The sequence below is a fragment of the Mytilinidion resinicola genome (genome assembly GCF_010093595.1).
Source record: "Mytilinidion resinicola strain CBS 304.34 unplaced genomic scaffold BDZ99scaffold_25, whole genome shotgun sequence".
Taxonomy (NCBI): Eukaryota; Fungi; Ascomycota; class Dothideomycetes; order Mytilinidiales; family Mytilinidiaceae; genus Mytilinidion; species Mytilinidion resinicola.
Window position 1 is genome coordinate 503465 of NW_022985461.1, and position 22607 is coordinate 526071.

At 53.7% G+C, this 22607-nt stretch overlaps 8 protein-coding genes across 8 annotated transcripts; 6 read left to right on the forward strand and 2 right to left on the reverse strand.

Moving 5' to 3' along the window:
* Window positions 1–350: 350 nt before the first annotated feature.
* On the reverse strand, window positions 351–1201 carry BDZ99DRAFT_399287 (putative ELL complex subunit Eap30; the record flags this gene model as incomplete). Its single annotated transcript, XM_033716127.1, has 2 exons — window positions 351–666; window positions 729–1201. The coding sequence occupies 2 exons, from the start codon at window positions 1199–1201 to the stop codon at window positions 351–353; spliced, it is 789 nt and encodes a 262-aa protein (XP_033570818.1).
* A 207-nt stretch (window positions 1202–1408) lies between these two features.
* BDZ99DRAFT_481832 (60S ribosomal protein L7) lies at window positions 1409–2918 on the forward strand (the record flags this gene model as incomplete). The annotated part of the gene is made up of 5 exons (XM_033722443.1): window positions 1409–1431; window positions 1883–1930; window positions 1984–2047; window positions 2237–2403; window positions 2459–2918. 5 exons carry the CDS (start codon window positions 1409–1411, stop codon window positions 2916–2918), a joined length of 762 nt encoding a protein of 253 aa, XP_033570819.1.
* A 2371-nt stretch (window positions 2919–5289) lies between these two features.
* Window positions 5290–7208, forward strand: BDZ99DRAFT_164318 (uncharacterized protein). The gene is made up of 3 exons (XM_033712890.1): window positions 5290–5458; window positions 5510–6032; window positions 6087–7208. The coding sequence occupies exons 2-3, from the start codon at window positions 5557–5559 to the stop codon at window positions 6991–6993; spliced, it is 1383 nt and encodes a 460-aa protein (XP_033570820.1). The 5' UTR covers window positions 5290–5458; window positions 5510–5556; the 3' UTR covers window positions 6994–7208.
* On the forward strand, window positions 7209–8092 carry BDZ99DRAFT_164319 (uncharacterized protein). The gene has a single exon (XM_033712891.1). It carries the CDS (start codon window positions 7424–7426, stop codon window positions 7976–7978), a length of 555 nt encoding a protein of 184 aa, XP_033570821.1. The 5' UTR covers window positions 7209–7423; the 3' UTR covers window positions 7979–8092.
* Window positions 8093–9002: 910 nt separating this feature from the next.
* On the reverse strand, window positions 9003–12140 carry BDZ99DRAFT_546446 (uncharacterized protein; the record flags this gene model as incomplete). Its single annotated transcript, XM_033726872.1, has 4 exons — window positions 9003–10632; window positions 10811–11468; window positions 11521–11576; window positions 11701–12140. 4 exons carry the CDS (start codon window positions 12138–12140, stop codon window positions 9003–9005), a joined length of 2784 nt encoding a protein of 927 aa, XP_033570822.1.
* A 610-nt stretch (window positions 12141–12750) lies between these two features.
* Window positions 12751–13166, forward strand: BDZ99DRAFT_467972 (uncharacterized protein). Its single transcript, XM_033721138.1, has one exon. It carries the CDS (start codon window positions 12808–12810, stop codon window positions 13111–13113), a length of 306 nt encoding a protein of 101 aa, XP_033570823.1. The 5' UTR covers window positions 12751–12807; the 3' UTR covers window positions 13114–13166.
* A 665-nt stretch (window positions 13167–13831) lies between these two features.
* On the forward strand, window positions 13832–17124 carry BDZ99DRAFT_164356 (uncharacterized protein). The gene is made up of 4 exons (XM_033712892.1): window positions 13832–14412; window positions 14468–14643; window positions 14695–15499; window positions 15550–17124. Exons 1-4 carry the CDS (start codon window positions 13944–13946, stop codon window positions 16839–16841), a joined length of 2742 nt encoding a protein of 913 aa, XP_033570824.1. The 5' UTR covers window positions 13832–13943; the 3' UTR covers window positions 16842–17124.
* Window positions 17125–19302: 2178 nt separating this feature from the next.
* Window positions 19303–22304, forward strand: BDZ99DRAFT_467975 (uncharacterized protein). Its single transcript, XM_033721139.1, has one exon. It carries the CDS (start codon window positions 19405–19407, stop codon window positions 22144–22146), a length of 2742 nt encoding a protein of 913 aa, XP_033570825.1. The 5' UTR covers window positions 19303–19404; the 3' UTR covers window positions 22147–22304.
* Window positions 22305–22607: the final 303 nt, after the last annotated feature.

Below are 22607 nucleotides of genomic sequence, written 5' to 3' on the forward strand. Positions count from 1 at the left end.
TTGAGCTGTGTAGCAAATAAATCAACGTATTTACTTGCATTCCGCGTCCATAGCGATATGGAAGGTCCTTATTCTATGGTTCGGCACAAAGAATCCCGCGCTACCTTGACTTTGACATTCATTCCTTCGCCGAGTCTCATCGTTTCTCCAGAAGATTGCAATTCGCGCATTTGTGATACCTACGGCCTCTACCAAACCCTCACGATGACGTGCGAGTAGCTGATACAGCGTTCTTTCTACTAGCACCTTAGCTGCGAGCTGTCTCCAGCAATCTCTGGCAAGAAATACTGGTGTAGTTATGGGCGAATACGGCCTTTTCTAAGTTCAGAAGTGTTGGTATTCTGCGCCTCTCATGACCCTGCCGCCTCATGGATGAAAGTGGGCGACCAGTATTCCGTCTCTTCAGCCTGGCGATCTACCCAGACGAGCGAATCTGTCATAAGATCATCAATCACAGCCATAGAGCGAACGCGAGTCCAGCCGAGATTGAGTTGCAGCATTGATGTGGTGACATAACCAAGGACCTGTATAGCTTCGAGGACGGTGGTCTGATCCGTGTTGAGTTCCTTAGGAACAGAGCGGATCATTTGGTTGTGGCCGAGCTTCATGATGGTGAAGCCTGATCCGAGGGGACCGAGTGAAGATACGGCGCGCAGAACATCATCGCTAGACACATTATGAGCTCATTTTCCGGGTGGTCGTATAATCTGTAAAGGCCATTTGCTTACTCTGAAACCTCCATTCCTCCCCCAATACCCTTGCCCTTTTGAACGCGCTGCCGTACTTCCGCTACAGCTATTATACCCCCGTTCTCTGCCCGAGTATCTCGACAGACCTCCACCACACGCACTGCCAGCTCGAAGTAGAAATCATTTACGCTGCCTCCGAGCATCTGTGCCCAAAAGCTGCCACCGTCTTTCCCCCCACCACCGGCTGCTTTGTGATGTGAAGACGCCAGAGGGTCAACACCGATGGCGTTACACATACGAGCAAACTCGGCGCGGAAGGTTGGATTTGAGCGAATGTCTTTGGCGTGCGTGATGCTGAACTGGTGGAGAAGCTGCTGGAAGACGGAGAGCTGGGTTTGGAGGGAGTCGGACTGGGCGGACCGTAGGGCGTTGCCGTGGGAGGCATATTGCGCGGTGCTAATGTGGTTGCGCGTGAAGGCACTGAGGCCAACACCGCGGCGATTCGAGGACATGTTGTATAGTTTGAGATTGTTGGCTGGTGAGGATTGATGGAGGGGAGGGTCGTCGAGGAGTAGCACGTGCTGTTAGCAGGGATTAGCGCCCAGAAATGCGGCCCGGCAGCTGTTCCGTGATTACTAAGGCCCACCACACGAAAATCTACTTTCCTCAATCTTCTTCTTCGTCGATGCCAACAAGCCCGGACTCCGACAACAGCAGCCATGTCTCCCACCAAGAAGACCTCGTGAGTGTCTCCGCCTCTCCTGTGCTGATATCCGAGATGCAATTCAGATGGTCGGTCTTTCTCGCTGGGCTCGCTGCTTGTCAGCGCCAGCTCGATTCTTCCTGCGTCTCAGTCCTCTCAAGCATGGGCTTAGCTGCTCATCTTGTTAGAATGTGAGATCGGGGTATTGGGAATGAAGCAACCCTTCTTCCTCAAATTTATATGCCGTCCCCCTTGGGGTACGCGCATCTCTTCTCGAACTTCTGTTTGGGGTCTTGTCGATTGAGACAGGTCATTTGTCGCACGCGCGCTGGTCAGCAGCATTGCGATGGCATTGTCCTCTCCCATTGACCAAATACATATCATCGAGTTCAACCTCCAGTTGAGAATGCCGCACTGGCTGCAATTCTCTTCTCGGACTGTACACTTTTTGTGTTCACCAGACCATTCTGACCATTCTCGTGTATTGCAGGACCGCTCCCACCAAGGACTCCATCCTCGTCCCGGAGACCCTCTTGAAGTAAGCCGACCCTCAATCTACTCCATCGCCGTCACATACTCACAACAGTGCAGGAAGAGGAAGTCCCAGGAGAAGGAACGTGAGGCCCGGGCTGCGGATCTCCAGAAGAAGCGCAAGGTAGGCGCATACTCTCACATGTCTTGCAATTGGGAGGGAGATTATGGTGATGATACCTACCAATCATAACGACTAGACCCAGGTCAATGCTGTCGTCTTGTTAACCATCTTTCGGGACTGATCAGTCAACCTCCCAAATTGCTTTTGCATGTCTTTACGAATTGGAACTATGCTGATGTCCTTCCACAGGCCAACAAGGAGAAGCGTGCCGTCATCTTCAAGCGCGCCGAGTCGTACGTCAAGGAGTACCGTGATGTAGAGAGGGAGAAGATCCGCCTATCCAGGGAAGCCAAGCAGGAGGGATCTTACTACGTCCCAGCCGAGCCCAAGCTCGTCTTTGTCGTCCGCATCAAGGGGTATGCCGCATCCTTACCTTCTTTAAACTACAACAATTTACTGATGATGTCTTAGTATCAACAAGATCGACCCCAAGAAGAGGAAGACGCTCCAGCTGTTGCGTCTTCTCCAGATCAACAATGGTGTCTTCGTCCGCCTCACCAAGGCCACGTCCGAGATGTTGAAGATCGTTGAGCCCTTCATTGCCTACGGTTACCCCAACCTCAAGAGCGTCCGTGAGCTCGTCTACAAGCGCGGTTACGGCAAGATCGACAAGCAGCGCATCGCGCTGACGGACAACGCTATCATCGAGGAGTCGCTTGGCAAATACGGCATCATCTGTGTGGAGGATCTGATCCACGAGATCTTCACCGTCGGCCCCAACTTCAAGCAGGCCAGCAACTTCCTGTGGCCGTTCAAGCTGAGCAACCCCACTGGTGGTTTCCGGCCGCGGAAGTTCAAGCACTTCATCGAGGGTGGTGACTTGGGCAACCGCGAGGACAAGATCAATGCTCTCATCAAGCAGATGAACTAGGCTACGACTTCAAAAGTTTGGAACGGGATGATTCATTTGCTGCATGCATAAAAGGAACGGGGTGCCTGTATCCTAGGTAGCTTGCTGAATACCACGGTTGATACCTCTATGGCGTTCAGGACGGTTCATAATGACAGTCACGAGTGCCGAAATTATGAAATTTACCAATGCATTGCCACTGTGTGACGCTAATGGAAAAACACTGTTACCATTATTGGTGTCATATGCGAGTCGGACACCCATCTCCTTCTGGCTGGAGTGGATATACACTTGTTGGGGCAGAGTGGGATAGGCTGCCACTCCGAACTACAGCCGGTTGGATGGGCTGCCGATGTCTGCTAACGGTAAAAACGGTCAGAGAAGAACACGACGCAAGTGAGCCGTGCCCCTCGGCGGCAGATGGTGGTGATTGCTGGCCGCGTCAGAGGAAGGATGACCACAGGCAGAAATAATCAATCCATGCAAAGATGTGCTCTGTTGCCTGGCAGCGTTGTGCGCGACTCAGAGAGGTTTGAGACTTTGGGTGAGGATGTCGACTCGGTCTGGGCTGGGCGGATGACCGAGTGGCAGCAGCTGCTACCATCAACGTGACAGAGGACGAGTTTTCCGTGGGCTGCCGATCTGGAAGAAGAGGGAAGGATTTCACGTGCTGGGCCTTTGATTTGGGCGCATGCTAGCCAGAAAAGAAAAGGACGGTGTGTTGGTATGCATGGCGCCCACCAGCTTCGTGGGCAGAGACGGCACGAGGGCCGCTGTATGACGGAGTGGTAAGTCTGCTTTTGCCTCTCCCTCTCAGACTTCTCGATTTCCAACCGAACTCTGATGGCAGTGCTGCAATCGGACCCTGGCCGTCCGCGAACAAACCTGGCTAGCCGTCGCCGTCCCGAGTTGGTCCATCATCCTCGGTGCATCTCGTCCTGCTGCTTGACGTCGTCGCGGGAGCCGACCCAGACGACGGGCGAAGGGCGTCGGTAGCACCACCACACCAGGCCACAGATGCAGCGCAGACGCAGATGCAGCAGTGGGGTGGTGAGCACGAGCAGGACGGTCGTCGCCCCAAGACAGAGCCAATAAGTGCGCGCCCGGATGCTGCATCGGGGTCAGTATATGTATCGTCTGCGCGGACCGAAAGGAGCTAAATTTACTGCCTGCCATCGTGACTCGTAACGGCTGTCTCAAGCATGAGGCACCCGCTGCTGCACGCTGCGTCCAGCACGGGCTGCAGCGCGAGAGCAGTAGCCGCTCGTGGCCTCCGACGTGGCCGGCTGCTCGATCGAGGGAGCGTGGGTCGCCAGCGGCGGCAACGAGAGGGCGTCTGCTGCCGTCCCGACCAGACGCAGGACGCTGGAGCGCGGTGCTGTGCTGTGACTGTGGTGCGGTGCTTCTGCGCCCTCGCCCTGATGTTGGAGGATTGAGGCCACTCACCACCCGGCAGCGTGGACCGGCAGCGTGGACCGGCAGCTCTAAAAGCAGCTCTGCGCGGGCCGTGGAGCTGGGCGTGTCGCGGGCTGACGGAGGCGAAGCAGGCCAGCAGCAGGGCGGCGATGGGCCCGTCGTTGGCTCTAACCGTGGGCGGCCGAAATCAGGTCGAAAAAGGGGTCCTGGCCGTTCGGTGCGTGTGGAAACCCAGCGGCCGCTGATTGGCCGGCCCGACACTCTCTGTCATCCGGCGCTCAGCTTTTCCTCGCCGCCGTGGACCGACTGCCAGTTCGTTGGCCTCCACACATCCACCACCACCCGCTGCTCGCTCTCCGTCTCTCCATCACCACCATCCTCCTTCCGCCACCCTCTTCTCTCCGCACGCTGCTCGTCGTGTGCTGCGCTTCGCAAGCCTGCCGCCCCGACCGTCCGTCTACCCTCTCCCCGGTGGCTGAGTCGCTGCGCTTCTCCGGAGACGGACTCTTCGCTGAGCCAAAAAAGCCGCCTCGACACCCGCTGCCCTGCACAACACCACGTCGGCCCACGCCCTCGGACTTGACGACACGCTTCGACTTCACGACCTGCTTTGCACCTTCTAGCGTTCAGCGCCTGCTGCGTCCATCACTCGGCTTCTCATCCTCCCTCAGCCGCGACCTCGGGAACCCACGTCTACGTCTACGTCTACGTCTCTCCGCCCAGTTCCAGCTGCCTTCCAGTGGCGATCTATTGATTTAGGCTTCGTCCTGGACTCCGCATTGAGCGTGTGAACACGTCACGCCACCGCCGCCTCGGCCCGCGTCACCAAGCAGAGCTCGACGTTGACCGACGACGCGACCGACATTCACCTTCACCTGTGGAAGCCCACCCTCCGCGCCATCAACACACCTCATTCTTCCCGCAACATCCCATCGGCCCAACATCTTTGAGGAAACTCTGCAGGCCCCGCCGCATTGTCTGGCTGAGACTCACGCGCTCCATCACCTTCCGACCTGCTTTCCTCCTTTGGCAAAGTACCTTCAAGCAATCATCTTTGTGCATGAGAGGAGCTTATTAGCCCGCGTCCGCCGGTTCGCTGAAGAGCGTGCGCTCAGGTTTTCCTTCGGTCGGGAGTAGAGGAAACTGTACGTGCGCTTGACTAACTGGGTCAATTCCACAAGCTGACAACTCTTCAGGGTATTCTTGTGCCGGTTCCTCTTGTGCAATCGCCACTGCATCTGCCATGCCATCATTCTACCCTCGCAACATGCCCCGCCAGTTGCCTCTGACTCCTCCGGACTTCGTCCCCAGCTACAACACCAACGGCTGCGGCAATATGCAGCCCCAGCAGCCGCAGTACCCCACCCAGCAGGGCCAGCGACAAGATGAGGGTTACGATTTCGCCGATCGCTATGGCCAGCTGTCCATCGCGGTTCCGCCGATGTACCCACAGTCCGGCACCTATCTGAGCAGCGCGCCTCCGGCCCTGCCACCCTCAAATTCCTACTACGAGCCTATGGGTGCGCCCATCTTGCCGCCAATGCGCGTCCACAATGGCCCTCGGATGGGAGAAGCAGCGATGCATCAGCGCCGTGCGCAGGATCAGCCCCAGCGCAATCAGCCACCAAAGGAAGACAAATCCGTTGGTGGAGTGTCCGCGAAGCTGGACTACGATATGGAAGTCATGACTGACTTCGTCACCGCAATGGCTCACGGAATGTACGAAATCTACTCCCTTCGAATCTGCCTCGCAGACATTGACGTATTCCGAAGCATTTCACCAGCCAAAGAACTCCCCCCCTCATACCGTAGATGGGTCGGGCAAGTCTTGTGCGCGACTAGACTGCCTTCAGCCACAATCCTGCTCAGTCTGCACTACTTGTCCTCGCGATTGTCTATGCTCTCTACTGGAGGCGGGCCTTCTGAGGTTGACATGTATCGCACCGTCACTGTTGCTTTGATCATGGGCAGCAAGTTCCTCGACGATAATACATTCATCAACCGCTCCTGGGCAGAGGTCAGCGGCATCGCCGTGGCAATCTTGAATGAGATGGAGACAGAGTGGCTTATTGCCATTGACTTCAAGCTCCATCGCGACCCAGCGGAGCAGCAGGGCTGGTGTTCCTGGAATGAGCATTGGAAGGAGTATCAGCGGGTTCAGCTTCATCGCCCTAACACGCTTAGTCCGATCGACACTACAGTGCAGCGCCAGCGCGTTCTCAATCAGAACAAGCCGCTCCCACCGACACCCCTCCATCAATCGTTCGGTCAGTGTCCCGCGTACGAGTTTGGCCCGAAGCCGCAGTCTCAGTACAGCACTCCTGCCTACTCTCAGTACGATCCTTGGCTGGTTCCCCGCTCTGCGACCGACAACTCTCCTGCATCGGCGCCAACCACAGGGCCGACGACTCCGGAGTACTATGGTGGACCGGGTACCTGGGCGCCGCCCGAAGGCTATTCGCGACGTACCATGTTTGGCTTCTCCTCGCTGTCTCAGCCACCGCACCAGTCTCAGCCGCACCAGCAGCCAGCCAACTACGGCCCACCTGCTTACACGCCTCAGTACAACACACCGGTCTGGAGCAATCACCCGGTCAACTGCTCTTGCATGTACTGTGCCCAGAGACAGCCATCTTACTTCATGGCTCCAGGATATGGACCCCAGTCTGTTGCAGGCTAACCAAGTGACTAGGTGTGCGATGTCTGGTTTTCCCTATTGCGTGTGCTCCACCTCGGATGACTTCGATTCTGAGGAGACCTGAAAAGCCCTTCCGAGACTTCGGCATATGTCGTCTGCTTTCGACTCAGCAATTTCCCTTGCCATGGGTCACATAACTCTTTCCTTACAAAAGTTTCCATCGGTTGCAAATTGTGGCATCAGTTCTGCGGTTCTCCTTGTCTTTCGGTTATGATAGGGCTTAAATCGGTCCACTCTAGCGGTACTGTCGACAAAGCTTTTTCATGCTCTCTACGACTTTTCGAAACAGAGAGTTCGACGAAAAGTTTACGTCCCGAACCGGTACAATCTTCACTTCTCTGTCGTTATTTCGGATACAGATTCGAAACCCACCGGACCCGGGGGAAAAACCTTTTTCCTAAGTAAGTTTCATATGCATTGTAGATTTCCTAGTGTTTTTCCTGTCGGCTTTGAGTTTTGTTTATTATTCCCCTTGCGTCTCATTAGACTGGGTTTTGGCAGGGTGCACTGGAAAGCGAAATGCGAGGGGAGTGTGGAGTCCATTGATTTTGGTGTTAACATTCGGCAAGCGACGTGCAATCTTTTCTTTTCGCTTGGAAACGACTTTAGGTGTATGCCCGCGGCACTTTGGCGCGCGCCAGGCTTTCTTCATGACGGCCCATTTGCGAACACGACAGTCGGAGCACATTTTGCGGTTTCTTTGCTCTGCATATTTGGGGCACACATTTCCTTGGTACCTTTCTTGCCGCCATGGCATTCACCATTGCGAGGCGGCCGCCTTCTTTCCTTTCGACACACGATTCTTGCACAGCACAGTCACCCTCGCTGGGCGAGCGAGGTCGAGATGACGGGAGAACAAAACATTCGAATTCGGGTCGGTTTTCCTCTTTTCTTTTTTTCCTTATATCCCCCTTCTGCGGCCAATGGATGGCTTTTACGACTTTTCTTCTGGTTTCCATGCCCCTAGGTTGCGTTGCTTTTTATGCTTTTTTGTGTCTCTTCTTTTACGGTTCGACAAGTCAGCGGGACTTTTATGCTTTTGCACTACACCTTTTCCTTTCCTCTAGTCGGAGGAAGGCTTTTTGCGAATCACTCGGTTAGCTCCTGGTTGTAATTAATGGCATTTTCTGCGCGGAGACTGGACGGGGTTTGGTTTCCTTTTTCCTGTGGGTGACGGGAGCGTGGATCAGGATGGATGCTTCTTTCCTGGGGCGGGGCGGACTTTCTTGCTTCTTTTTCTTCTTGGAACGGCCAGGACTGCTTTTCTTTTGGCAGACCGAGTTGCTTCAAAAAGCGAGCCAGCGAGCGGAATGGGGGTTGTTTACAGCATTTGGCAGTGGAGTGGTTGTTTTGGGGCGGGAAAAACACGAACACACACACACTACCCTATATTGAAACTGAGCACAAAATCACAAAAAATAAATCCTGTGCGGGCGTGTTGCCTGCACCTATCTATCTTTTTCTTTGCTTTTTGGACTGCGTGAATTGGGGGTTGGTTGTGGAGTGTTGGTGGTGTTTGATATTTATGTGCTCGTCCAACTCGGTTCCTGGTTACAGCCATAGATATCCGTACATTTTCCTACCCCTGTGGGACTCCAAGGGACTAATAGAAAACTGAAGGTAGCGGATAAAACTTCCAATCTGCATACACCCTGTTAACGCTGTCCAGATGCTGGGGTAGCCTTACAGTTTACTAGTCGTTCCAAAATGCCGACCTTCTCTGCCTTTCGGGGTGCTGGAAATGCTGTGAAGCTCCTCACGCAGTAGTGAACGAATGTATGGCTGAAGGAGACAAGTGCTGCGCTTGAACAAGTGTCGTCGAGAGAGGGCTCACTGCTGTTAGCCACGGACACTGCCGCACTGAGGGTGTTGTTCCCTGACAGAGATTCTGCTCTAATGTCCATTGAGTCGCGTAAAAACGCATGCGAAAATGGAGTGACTAGTTCTGGGAGTGATTTTGAAATTGGCTTTTCGAGATATTACAGACTTTTTTAGCCCTCCTCCATCCGAACCGATTCCGTCGTCGTAGCGGGCGTGTTGCTCGTTGCTCCATACTGGACGAGGATCCGTTCGATCTTCTTCTCTTTGCATTCTTCCCATTCTTCTTCTCCCCATTCTTCTTCACTCACGAAATATTGAACCACATTGGGGCTCATTATCTTGACCGCTTGAATGCTCTCGAGCGACCGCGAACCATGAAGAGGTTTGAAAATGCTCATAGAAGTACTTTCATTCCAATCGACCCCTTGAACGATCTCGAGCGGCCGCATACCATGAAGACGGTTGAAAATGCTCATAGAAGTACCTTCATTCCAATCGACCCCTTTGCCGTCCCCGATGCCGTTCACATCTGCTCCCGCCTCGAGCAGAATTTTGACACCCACCAAATCCAGACAGTTGACAGCAATCTGCAAGGGTGTGACTTTGTATCCTGGAACGTTTGTGCTCGCTCCTAACTGGAGTATGCGTGCTAAAGGACAGTTTTCTTCACTATCACCATTGCGGTCGTGGTGAACGCATTCAATATGCGAGGAGAGAAGAGTCAGAAGAGCCTGTGAAGGATTGATGAAGTCAGCCGCATGCTCCATCAAAAACCAAAATGCCCTGTGTGTCTCTGAGTAACCAAAACATGCAAAGTACTCAACGATCGATCCCTGAAACTGAAACTGGAAGTGCTCTTTAAATTCTTTTTCGAGAAATCCGACATCCACGACGCTTTCCAATAACGCTTTGATATCCACCTTTCTCATGAATTTCTTTGCAACCTCAAGGGCACCTCCAATTGGCTTTGGGTCTTCAAATCCGTCAATCCATGTTAGTAGACTTATCAGGGGCGCGATCCCACTGGTGCTTGGGGGACTGTTCCACGTGATGTCCCAGAACGGAAAATCTCCATAGTACCCGGTCTGATCTGCGATTTCACGGTTATGTAAGATGTCTGCAAACTTCTGGAAATGGGGCTGTGAGGTATCCAATAGCTTGAACATCAAGTCAACTAGGTTTGCATCTTCGGCTAGCTCTTTGCCGTGGTCTTCTAGACCGTTTAGCGAGGCGATATTGCAGAACGTGTTGAAGTGGATAAACTCATCGAGCTCATCAGAGGGATCCCATGTATCATACTCCGGGTTTTGTGTTACCTCAAGCAGTGTGGTCCGCATCAATTCAAGGCTTGTGTGTTTTTCCTTTATAGCGAAGACGTTGGCGGGGGATGTTAGAATCCGGGGGGATTCCAAAAACTCCTTAACAGTGTAATGTGCAAATGACACAGTGTCAAAAAACTTTTTCGATTCCGTCACCATAATCAGACATCCGCAAATCTCGCGGAGTACTTCTTGATCGTAACAGAGTTCCATGTCTGAAGGATCGGATTCCGGCATGCTGTGTTCGATAGCTTGTAGAAGTAAGGGAATGGAAATGTTATCGTCGTATAACCATCCTTGAAACCAGATCCATTGCAGCGCAAGACGAAGGAAAATGCGATCTTCGTGTGGTATGGCCGTGAATATTCTTTCGTACGTTTCGTCCAGCGTCCTAGGCAGGTTTTGGAGAGCATTTCTTATGATCCGGCTTTCAGGTTTCAGGCGTTGCAGCGCATCAATCTGACAAACGGCCCAGCGGAACCTATTTCAAAAATCAGCATCAGTACTTCGAGAAAACCTTCAGTGGTTGAAACAACTATTGGAAAGTAAAACCCACATTCCCTTCGCTCCATTGGAAAGAGCTTCCACAACCTCATCTCGGATCTGTACAGGCCAGCTCTTGAGTTTTTGGGTGCGTGTCCACCCTAGCGCGGACGTACAATCGTATATCTTCATCGAGGAGTGGGTTTGACATGGATACCGGTACTGAGATGTTCTGCATGGTCCCTTCGATGTCAATGTACTGCCTGCTCATTGCTAGTAGCTGGATCTTCTTAAATCTGGGGTCGGTTGAAAGATCGCGAAGGATCTTAAGAAGGTCCTCTCGAGGCATACTCTCATCGATCGCGTCCGTAAAGAGGTACACCGTATCAAATTCATCCAGAACTGATTCTAAAGCGTTTAGGAGATCCACAACGCTTGGCTGTTCACCTTTTTTGAAAATTTTGTAGATACACGCAGGAATTGTTTCAGCCTCGCGACACAGGCGATTTAGAGTCCAACGTAGAAATGGCGCTGCTTCGTCCTGATTGTGGCCGAAGTAACAATAGTAGTAGGCGTAAGCACACCTTCTACTGCCTCTATTCTCGCAGAGACCCTTGATGTTTTCGATGAGATGTGAGGCTAGGACAGTCTTTCCAGCTCCGGGAATTCCGTGTATCCATAGGCATCGATTTCGGCCGTCGATCCAGTCTCTCCATTCAGGGGACCGCAACATCCAATCACCGGTCTGGGGTTCGAATTGTTTCACAGCTCGGTGATGCAGAGGAGACGGGTCAGTGACACCGAGCCACTTGTATATTTCATTCCGCTGACTTTCTTCGAATAAAGTGAGAAAGAGTGTAAGAAGAAATAAGCGGGTGAGAGCTACCTGTGAGGATTGTGTGCAGTTCTGTCGTCATTTTCTTGATCTCTTTGATATCTTGACTAGTTGAAGGTCAGCATGATGTTACACAAACGATCGTCACAGGATAAGTCTTGCTCCAGCTAAAGAAAGTGTACGGTCATCCCCTAGGCATTCCAAATAAGTTGAAAGGACGAGACTTCTTACCTAGAGTCCGTAGTGATCGCCAAACTGATCGTCGTCTTATATTGGACCAAGTCCGTAAGAAGTTTTCTCGCCTTGCTTTCTTTCAGAGGCCAAGCCAAAGCCGCAAACGCACTCCTAACCTTGGAGCTGCCGCTCGTTGGAGCTGGGAATAGCCCTTCTATCTTTTCAACCGTCTTCTTGCACCCTTCAATTGGGCCATCGACACCAAATAAATTGTACGTGTTAAGCACCTTTGACAATCCAACTCCAATTCCACACGTGAGAAGAAACTGCAAGTTCTCCAAGATAGTTTTCAAGGTCGATACTTCTATGAGCATCGCACGAAGGTCTGATGGCGCATCATGTAAACTTTCGATGTAGAATTTGCAGACCTTGATAACGGTTTCGGAAATTTGGATTACAGCGATAACGTTCGCGACGAGGCCGATGGCTTCGGCCATGATGGCAAAGTTTCTGGGATGAATGTGGTGAGAAACATGAAGCTCTGGAGGTGTGGAGGGTTCAAGTTGTTCTTATGCAAAGCTGAGTGCTGCGCCGAAACTCCGAGGCAGTGCAATGTGCAGGCGCATTTCTCATGCACGACACACCAATCGAACTCATTCGTTACTACCTTCGTAGGCGAAGCCAATGATGTCGGTTAGGCAACAAGGCAGCAAGGCTTTTTACCTGAGCACAGCAACGACGCCAAATACGCTAGAAGGAGCAGCTAGATGTACTCGAGGAGGCTGCTTTCAACGCATGCTCTCCCTGTCTCTGATGATGTTGACCGCCTTTTGATGATTTGAGGTCGATAAGGAGTTTATGCCTCGATGCCTTGACCGATATGACTGGTTCGCCTACTGTGGTGTAGCCTTTATTGCCAGCACAAAACTCGACCGATGTCCAAAATTAGGCAGACGTGAAGTGAAAGACCAGAGAACCCGTCTTTGTTGGGACCACGACGGTTGGTTCACGTGGCTCGAGGTTCCGAATCGGAAAACATGAGAGTAGACGTTTCAGAGAATAAAGACATTCTAGGAAGAAGTATGAGAGAACAACTAGTATTGCTGAGGAGGATAAGATTGAAGAAAGAATTATTTGAGCCGTCTGTCCGGTGTAGACAACCAGATGGCCTTGCTACACGCTTGTGGAAGGCTTGTTTTAATAGTTACTAGTCTGCTGCCTCCGCTGCCTAACACGGACGCTGAGCGTTGCCCCGATTCCCCAACCTCAGATTTGCTAGCTGGAAGCCAGTGTCAAGTGTTGCAGGAAGGCCTTGGCCGTGTCGTATGCAGTCCGACTGCTCCTGGATACACGCTGGAGAGGCCCGAACCTGGGACTTGGAGTCCAAAGCGGAAATGGACTTTGGTCGGATCAATTGTGAGCTGGGAAAGCATTGCGTATCATCTGATAACGGAGCGTTCGTATAATTAGCAGTAAATACCAAACCGCTCTCAGGAGAGTGTGTAGGATTCTGCTCTGTCCCGTCAAGGCGGAGAGGGCCCGGTAGATGGGGCTGAGTCCGGAGATGTGATGCAGGGGACTGTTTTTGAGTTTGTGCGACCCCGAAGCTCACATCCAAAGTGGCCGCGTGTTGTTCAGCTCGTGACTCCACTGCTGTCGGGCTTGATGAAGGGCCGTGTGGCTGCAAGGAGAAACGATTGAGTAATTAGCCGTCGAGATTTTCGCAGCCACTTACGGCGGGCGGGCGTGGAGTTGTGGAGAGCGAGGGGAGCCGGGCGCTGCCATTCGCCCTGACGCGTATCCAAGCGCGTTTCAGTTCCTGGTGGCGTCGCTGTTCCTGCGTCTCAGGGACCATCCATGCAGTAAATTAACCGGGCGTCGCTCTCCACGCCACTCTTTGCAGCTCTGACGCAGGAGCCCTTAGACTGCCCAGCCCGTCCACGAACTACCAGAGACATCAGTCGCTCCTTTTCGAATCCTTCTTCTCTTCCTCCACCGCCAACTTCGAAGTGCTCGACGTGCTGGCCTCTGCCTCTCTTTCCTTGCTCTTTCTTCCCTTTGCTCGTCCTGAATTGACGGCCGGCCTCCGTTCAATTGCTCTCTCCCCCACCTTCTCTTCACACTCGTTGCGTCGAACGCCCGCGGATCATTCCTGAGAATCGGCATTCCTGCCCCGGCCTCCACCCCACAGATTCACCACTGTGTCCAGTGCTCCAGTGCTCCAGTGACGACACACGACCACAGCCAAGCGTCCCCGGTTCCACACGCGCCTCTGTGGCACCCTCGCTGCGCGCATCTCCATGTCAACCTCCCCGAACCAACACCGATTCTCTCGACAAGGATTCCAGCCTCTGGACCACCAGTCCTCTTCGGCAAACAACGCGAGCATAGCTACCATGGAGAATATCCCCCTCGAGACGGTCGTCAGCCATACCCCCTCGCACGCCCGCACTGTGCAGGACGACTCCATGACCGAGAAGAGCGGCATGTTCCACCGTAGCCCTCATGGCAGGAGGCGCCTCAAGACTCTCGACTCCAAGACGGGCGCCGGCACTCGTCCTGGAGCTGCCGAGGAGGACACGGCCTTGAACCGCATGGGCCGCATATACGAGATGATTCTCAACTTCAGCATTGTCACTCGCTACTTCATATATGTCCTCCCGCTGGCGCTTTGCCTCGCCGTACCCCTCATTGTCGGCGCTACGGTTGCTGAAAAATCGACGATTGGCAAGGTTAGGATTGTGTGGATCTTTACGTGGCTTGAAATTGGTAAGGGAATGAAGGCTTGAGATATATGAAGAGGATTTGACTGACATATGGCTAGTATGGCTGAGCTTGTGGATCTCTAAGATCGTCGCTCATTTCCTACCCAACATATTCGAGTTTGTTGCCGGCGTAGTCAGCGCTGGCGTACGTAAATACGCACTGATACTCAAATCTCTGGAGATTCCTCTCTCGATAGTCGGTTGGGCTATGGTTTCGCTGGCGACCTTTATTCCAGTAAGCTTGTGCAGCTTCATATCATGCAGGCAGGACTAATTAGTGTATCAGGTCACTTACTCAGTTCCAACCGCTCATGGCGAACACAAGGGAAATGTGGAACACTGGCAAACTATCGTCCGCCAGGTTCTCGTCGCGTGCTTGATTAGCGCCTGCATCCTCCTTGGAGAGCGCCTTCTCATTCAGCTCATCAGCATCAACTACCACCGCAAACAGTTCGATTCCAAGATCAAGGACTCCAAGCACAACATCTACCTCCTAAGCCTTCTCTACGACGCATCGGTCGCCCTATTTCCTGCTTATGGCAATGATTTTGCGGAGGAGGACTACATCATCCAAGATTCATTGCAGCTCAGCTTAGGAAGTAAAAAAGGCACCCATGCACGATCTGGGTCCGCGACTCCTATGCGGCTGCTTCAGGATGTGGGTAGATTCGGAGACAAGGTCACTTCCGCTTTTGGTCACATCGCACATGAGGTCACCGGCAAGAAGGTCTTCAACCCAAATTCGGCTCATTCAATCGTAATCGAAGCCCTAGAGAAGAAGCGGTCCTCTGAAGCTTTGGCCAAGCGTCTCTGGATGTCTTTTGTTGTGGAAGGAAAGAATGAACTTTACCAAGACGACATTGTTGAAGTCCTTGGCAATGGTCGCCAGACCGAAGCCGAAGAGGCTTTCTCTGCCCTCGATCGTGACGGGAATGGTGACATCAGTCTTGACGAGATGATCTTGACTGTCACCGAGTTTGGTCGCGAGAGGAAGTCAATCGCTACTAGCATGCATGATGTAGATCAAGCTATCAATGTTCTCGATGGGTTATTGTCCGCTGTTGTGTTCCTCATCTGCATATTCGTCTTCAGTAAGTCCTCCTTTTGCTGATATCTAATATCACCTGCTAACCGAAATAAGTTGCCTTCCTCAATGCAAGCTTCGTCACTACCTTGGCCACCTCGGCGACTGCCCTTCTCTCCCTCTCCTTCGTCTTCGCAGCCACCTGTCAAGAGGTCCTAGGTTCCTGCATCTTCCTTTTCGTCAAGCACCCCTTCGACATAGGCGACCGCATTGATATTGGACTCGATCAATTCACCGTAGAGCACATCTCGCTCCTCTTCACCGTCTTCAAGCGCGTCGCCACGGGTAAAATGGTTCAAATTCCCAACATCGTCTTGAACAGTGTCTGGATCGAGAACGTCAGCCGGAGCAAAGCTATGCGGGAGCAAGTCGCCATGTTTGTCAACTTTGACACCACCTTTGAGGATATTAAACTCCTGAAGAATGAACTCCAATCTTTCGTCACCGACAGAGACAACAGCCGCGACTTCCAGCCCGAGATTGAAGTTGAAGTCGTCGGCATCGCAGAGATGAACAAGCTCGAGCTCCGCGTCGAGATCAGGCACAAGAGCAACTGGGCCAACGAGGTCGTCCGGTCCGCCCGCCGCTCCAAGTTCATGTGCGCCCTCGTCCTGGCCTTCCGCAAGGTCCCCATCTACGGTCCTGGCGGCGGCGACGCCGGGCTAGGGGAGTACGGCAAGCCGTCCTGGTCCGTCGCCATCTCGCCCGAGGAAGCCATTCACGCGCGCGAGAAATACAACGAGGATAAAGACGCCAAACGCCTCTTCCCAGCCAAGAAACCCGAATCCCCAGACAGCCAAGACAAGGGCAAGTCCAGCGGCACTGACTACCTCGCCGCCGCAGGCGCACCGACCGAGAACAAAGCAGCCGGCAACCTGAACGCCCGCAACCCAGGGGCGACCGACGCGCGCGACGACGCGTGGGAAGCCCGCGACGACGTCAGCACGCTCGGCCGCCCGAGCACCGAACACCCGGACTTCGAAGAGATCCGCGGCTTGCTCCGGAAGGAGAGCAGCAGGGGCAAGCGCAAGCAAGGGCCGGTCGTCCAGCAGCCTAGGCAAGGCATGCCGCCTATCCCGATCCCTATCACGCCGCAGCAATCGCAGCTGCCGTCGCCGCCGGTGGGGAGGTACGACTACGCGCCTGCGCCGGGGCGGTCGCCGCCGTCGGTGGCGGAGGAGGGTTATCAGAATGAGGTGGCTGGGACGAGTAGGCGTCCGGTGCCGCCGCCGCAGGGTAATGCGTTTGCGGTGAGTATGCAGCGGCCGGTTCAGGCGCCGCGGTTGACGGGTGTGGCGTCGAATAATCCGTATCAGCAGCCGCCGGGGGGCCAGCAGTATAGGCCCTAGGTGCTTGGGTTTGGTCTGGCTTTGCGAAAGGTGGGTTGAGGATGGGGATGTGTACTATGAATCTCTTTTGTGCTCTGGGATGAAGATGGGGGGATGGCTGGTGGGATGGGCTGGTGGTGTCTACGATCGAATTCAGGTCTCTGGCTAGTCATGGTTGGAGGTGGGTATGCTGGGTCTGGATTTGATGCCAGATGCGGATGACCTCTTGCTCGTGCTCCCTTCTTTGGGAGGCACGGATAGGGTAGGTAAAATAAACAAATGTCTCTAACATCCTCTCATTACTCCCTCTTAGTGAATTGTTGTGACGACGGCAGTCAGCAGTTGAGGAGTCGGATGTGCAGACTGATAATTCTGTTTGAGAGGATTGTTTGAGACGACGAGGCTAGTTGATAAAGAACATGTGTGGTGCTCGATAGGAGTATATGGGCGCGAGATTAGTCACTGGGTTGGATAGACCATACTGGAAGGTGACATAGGGATCTGGCGTGAGAGAGAGGGGGTAGAGGGATGGAGTGGCAGTGTTGTGTTCATGAGGGGCTCGGTGAGATGGGAGGTTGAGCGGGTTTGAGTGGGGGAGGGGAGAGGAGGGGAGGGGAGAGAGGAGAAGACTACTTGGTAAAGGAGGGGATGGGGGGGTTGAGCGGGTTTGAAGTAGGGGTTTAAAGGGGGGACGGGTGGTGACGGGTGGTGACGGGTGTGAGGGACACGTTTTATAATGGTGGTGAGCTGGTTGATTCGATTTGGTGTTTGGGAGCGGTTGGGTCAGGTGCGATAGTTGCGTCGAGTGTATTTGGGACGGGTTGGTTGGGGGTGAGTGATCATTCCGTATGATAACTTTCATCTCATTTGGATGTTGCGAAGTGGGTCGAGGCGCCCATAAAGAGCAAGGGAGCTTACATAATGATGAATGAGAGACGTTTACGGCGCTAGAGAAGTCGGACTTTCCTTCGTACTGCTCCTATCTCTTCCTGAAATGAAGCAAGGTCCCCTCGCCAGTCTACGTCCATCATTCCAACACGAGAAGCCGAATCCCCGACCTTTTCAACCACCATCATGTAGACTTTTGTGGCCTCGGGATCAAAATCATCCGTGTAGCTATAAACAATCGGGAGGTACCATTGCTTCGTCTTGAAAAGGATTGGGAGCTGGTCGAGGCTGTGTCCCTTTGACAAGTCTATACTTGCCTGGAAGACGTCGTTAATGCGCCACTCCTTCCTTGAATACCATTTTTCAATGGTGGTTTTAACAAAGCTCTCAGGGTAAACGACCGCGCATTCAAGAATTATCGCTCTTGGATACTGGACGTCTGTTGGCGTTTAACATGCCCTCTTAAAGAAGGTCTCGTGGGTCTCTAAACCATGCGCTTCATGTTCAAACCACAGGTTCGAAATGGCGACCATATAATCCCCCCTCTGTCTATATCAGATCTAAGAACTGAACACCATCTCCCCACCCGGCCCAGGACCAGGAAGGGACGTCTGCTCGTCGATGAACGTCATCAGATTTGTCTCTCTAACCGAGGTGACTCCAAGCTAACCCTAGCAGGAACGCGTGTAGCGCATCTTCAGCTTCGCAAGGCTCCAGGAAAGGCATCCCCCACACTTGAAAGACAGGGCACCGAGCAGCCGCGAAATGGTTCATGACGCCCGCAAACGCTCGAAGTGCATCAGTATCAAAAGTAAGATGTCGCCCCGAGTAGTCCTGCACATGAAGTATTTCTGCAAGCTATCCCACGCGTTATCGATGCCGGGCGCGTCGAGTCTGCTATCCAAAAACACATTGCCCCTTATGGAGTCTCTGCTTGCGAGGATGAGATCAGGGCTGAGCTGTAGACCTTCCTGCCAATACATTCCGTGGCATTCGAAGTATATTTGTTCTTCGGTGAAGATGACGCGTCGGTGGGAGAAGATCTCCTCCTGGAACGTCCAGCCGCGTTGCCTCCAGGTGGACTCTGTGATAGCGTAAACTATAAGGGTGGCGGTATGGATTAGTGGAGGCTCGCAGAGAGGGCACCGAGTAGTTGATACTAGATCCGTCTGTTAAGCTCTTTGAAATACGATGATGTATCGTAAGTCTGTACCTGTGTACTTTTGCCTGTCACTGTCTGAAGGCCTTCAATGCAGTTCTAAACCTGTGAAAGCTAATTCCAGATTCCCGAAACTACCGTGAACTCCCTCAAACAATGGTAGACTCACTTGAGATCAGAGCATCACCTTAGACATGGTAAGAATGCAATACAAGAACTGCACATGTGGCCTGTTGCTCTAGGTGGCTGACATCTAAATAGTAGCAAGGACGTGTACCCAGGTAGGCAGATCTTGGACGAGGCGTTGTGTTGATCGGATTCTGGAGAGGGGCAAATATCCACGTGACCGCGTGGCCCGTGCTCAAACCTCGATCTTTAATCGCGTCAACCTCAACCTCACTTTCTCTCCCGGCGTCGCTGCACCGCCGTGTCGCCACCACGCCTGCTGCGCCCACATTCTTTGCTCGCAAGCTTCAGCCCGGACTTCAGCTAACTGTAACAAGCTTTTACAGTCAAGATCTACCAAAACCGCCCATCATGTCGAACCACCACTTCCCAGACATCCAAAACAAGCTCTCCGCACCGGTCAAGCTCTCAGCATTCGAACGCCGGAAACAAGAGGCCGAAGCGAAACGCCGGCGCGAAGCAGCAGAGGACGCAGCAGCTATAAAGCAAGCGGTGGAAGACATGCAAGCAGGCGATGAGGGCGATCCTCTACCGACGACCGAAGCCAAGATCAGCAATATGGGGGGGTTTGGGAACGCGCCACATCCGTCGAGACACTTTGCCGGGAGTTCAATGGGATTCAGGCTGCCAGAACAGCAGCCGCTACCGCCAACACAGTCGCTACGGCCGCTGGCGCAAAAGAGACAACGTGAGAAGTCGCCCGAGCTGGCAGAAGATGACATCTTGAGCTTCATAGAGTCGAACAAGAAGGCCAAACCGGGCAATGCGGAGCCGCGTTCGCGAAATGGCTTAAGAGCGGCGTCATGGGGATCATCGGACGACTCGAAGGCGCACCCGCGAAGTGACGGGCGCAAAGCAGCATTTAGGGATTCGAACGATTCGGATGTCGATAGTGTTGATAGCGAGCCGGATCCGAACGAGCCCAAGCCGCTGGTTGACGTATGGAACATACCGATTGACATGTCTTTAGACATGATCGAAGCGATGATCGACAAGATGATGCCTGCGGGCCGGGAAGCCAAAGAGGTTATTCCCATGCCGCCAAAAGGCCCGATTGCCAATTCTGGAGGACGCAAGTCGAAAATCGCTACGGTGAGACTGGCTCGTGGACTGCTTGCGGCAGAGCTCGACCAGGTCGCAGCAGCTTTTAATGGAAAGTATGCGGGCTGGGGATATTACTTGCGTGCTGCCCGCCAGACAACTTTCATGAGTGAATCCATTGACCACAATGCTCAATCACTTTATCCTTTCGGTGCCGTGCCAGTCGCCAACCGTGGAAAGGGCTCTGGCGGCAATCAAGTAGGTAATTACGGCGACAACCGTGGAGGGAGCTACAACGACAATCGCGGATCAAGTTACGGCAACAACCGCGGAGGAGGTTACGGGGAGAATCGCGGACGCGGATACGGCGACAATCGTAGCGGTTACGGCGACAATCGTGGAGGCTACAACGACAATCGTGGAGGCTACAACGACAATCGTGGAGGCTACAGCGACAATCGTGGAGGGGGCTACGGCGGCAATCAAGGAGGGGGCTACGGCGGCAATCAGGGAGGGGGCTACGGCGGAAATCAAGGAGGTAATTACGGCAACAATCGTGCAGGAGGTTACGGACGGAGTCCTGTAGGCCCTCAAGGAATGCGCGGCGCCCCAAATCAAGACAAGGGTGGTGGATATGGACAGCCGAACTATCAAAATGCTAGGAGAGGCAGCCAGGATTTCTCACAACTAGAGGTGAAGGTTACTCCCCCAGCTGATCTGCAGCAAATGAGGCTCATCCACAAGACGGTTGAAGGGGTGCTTACGCACGGTGTTGCGTTTGAGGCTCTACTGATGTCACTTTCGGATGTACAGAAGCAGGAGAAGTGGGCTTGGATCTGGGATGCCAGGAGCGTAGGCGGCATATGGTACCGATATCGCCTTTGGGAACTAAGCAGGCCTCGCCGTTCTCGCCGCCCATCTAATTCCAACGCCCGACGTGGTTCCAACGGGGGCCTCATCCAACTGGTCTTCGACGAAGGACCCACGTGGGTGGCACCAACGGACGTTCCGAAGTTCGAGTTCATCGCCGAAATCTCAGAATTCAAAGACGATCCCGACTACCACGAGTCTGACCTCGACAGCGATGACGACGAAGGTGGCGGCCGCCGCAGCTTCAACGACGGAACCGGCCCTCCACCCGAAGACCACCTCCAACCCAAGCTCGCCTTTCTCGAACCGCTCGCGAAAGCGCAACTTACGTGGCTGCTGGCCCGTCTGCCGAGCGAGATGACCAAACTTCGCGCCGGCGATGTCGCGCGCGTCACCGACTTCGCTATCAAGCACTCTGCCCGTGGCAGGGAAGAAATCGTTGACATGATCATCCTGAACGTCGAGAAGCCCTTCTGCTTCACCTCCGCCAACACCAATCCAAAGCCAACAATAGAATCCGCCCAGCGCTCCATCGAGCCTCCGACTGACACCACCGACAACCCTAGCTCCGAGCTCGGCCCAGCCAAGCAGCAGCAGCCCGTCGACGCGTCCTCCCCAGCCAATCTCTCCACCGAGCCTGTCGACATCTCCTCTGCGAAACTCGTCGCCCTCGCCGTGATCTACGACCTTTGCGTTGCCGGCACCGACCACAGCCTCGGCTTCACCATCAGCTCCTGGCGCTATCCCGTCGATTTCGCGTCCGAGCTCACACGCCGTCGCGTCTTCGCACACCTGGGCCGCCTCGACCGCGATCTCGGCTGGGGCAAGATGCGCGCGCGGCGCTGGAAGATTCAGATCCACAACGTCCTCGACCTGTGGAAGGAACGCGGTTTCTTCACTCCAACCACCATGCAGGAGCTTGCAGACCAGTTTGCGAATCCGCCGCTGACAGCACGCGAGAAGGAGATTGAGGCGCGGGAGGCGGCGGAGCGCGCGCGCGTGCAGGCGAAGCGAGGGAAGGTGGAGATTAGAGCTATTATGCCTGCGGATGGCGAGGGCAGTGAGGGTGATGAGGGCGGTCTGGCGTCGGTGGACAGGGAGCAGGAACGCAAGGAGAAGGTGCAGTTCTCGATGGCCATGGGACCGCCGCAGGGTCGGAAGCGCAAACCGCAGGTTTTGTGAGCTGGCTTCTGGTGAGGTGGAAAAGGGGCGGAGGCGCCTTTGGCTTGCTGGGACTACGGTCAGAACAGTAGCCTGTATGATATGATATGGATGGCTGCGGCCTGAGTATGAAGGGAGAGATAGTAAATCCGAGCTTAGCTCGGTCAGAGAATGCGAATTGCAATTCACTGATATATGGTTTGCCAACACCGTGACGGCGTCTAAAACATCCCAATGCATAAAAAATTAACCTTAACTGGATGTCAAGTTCGTCACGTTGCAATTCAGACTACTAAATATGGGACTAATCTCACACCTCCATCACTGCGTGCAGAAGCTTCGGCTTTCTAAGCTAATTTAGCTCTTGATTGATATATATCTCTCCCCTCTCTCTTGGTTCAGAAAACCCAAATGACAATTCACTGTTCAATCGTTTGACAACCCCACGACGGGGTCTGAAGCCCTCCAGCGCATCCGAATAT

What these genes read in the sequence shown, in the direction of transcription:
- BDZ99DRAFT_164318 (XM_033712890.1), top strand. Translation starts at nt 5,557, where the DNA reads ATGCCATCATTCTACCCTCGCAACATGCCCCGCCAGTTGCCTCTGACT. An exon ending in ACCGCAATGGCTCACGGAAT is followed by an intron (nt 6,033 to 6,086) that starts GTACGAAATCTA and finishes CGTATTCCGAAG; the next exon opens with CATTTCACCAGCCAAAGAAC.
- BDZ99DRAFT_164319 (XM_033712891.1), top strand. Translation starts at nt 7,424, where the DNA reads ATGCATTGTAGATTTCCTAGTGTTTTTCCTGTCGGCTTTGAGTTTTGT.
- BDZ99DRAFT_467972 (XM_033721138.1), top strand. Translation starts at nt 12,808, where the DNA reads ATGGCCTTGCTACACGCTTGTGGAAGGCTTGTTTTAATAGTTACTAGT.
- BDZ99DRAFT_164356 (XM_033712892.1), top strand. Translation starts at nt 13,944, where the DNA reads ATGTCAACCTCCCCGAACCAACACCGATTCTCTCGACAAGGATTCCAG. An exon ending in CTTTACGTGGCTTGAAATTG is followed by an intron (nt 14,413 to 14,467) that starts GTAAGGGAATGA and finishes ACATATGGCTAG; the next exon opens with TATGGCTGAGCTTGTGGATC. An exon ending in CATCTGCATATTCGTCTTCA is followed by an intron (nt 15,500 to 15,549) that starts GTAAGTCCTCCT and finishes AACCGAAATAAG; the next exon opens with TTGCCTTCCTCAATGCAAGC.
- BDZ99DRAFT_467975 (XM_033721139.1), top strand. Translation starts at nt 19,405, where the DNA reads ATGTCGAACCACCACTTCCCAGACATCCAAAACAAGCTCTCCGCACCG.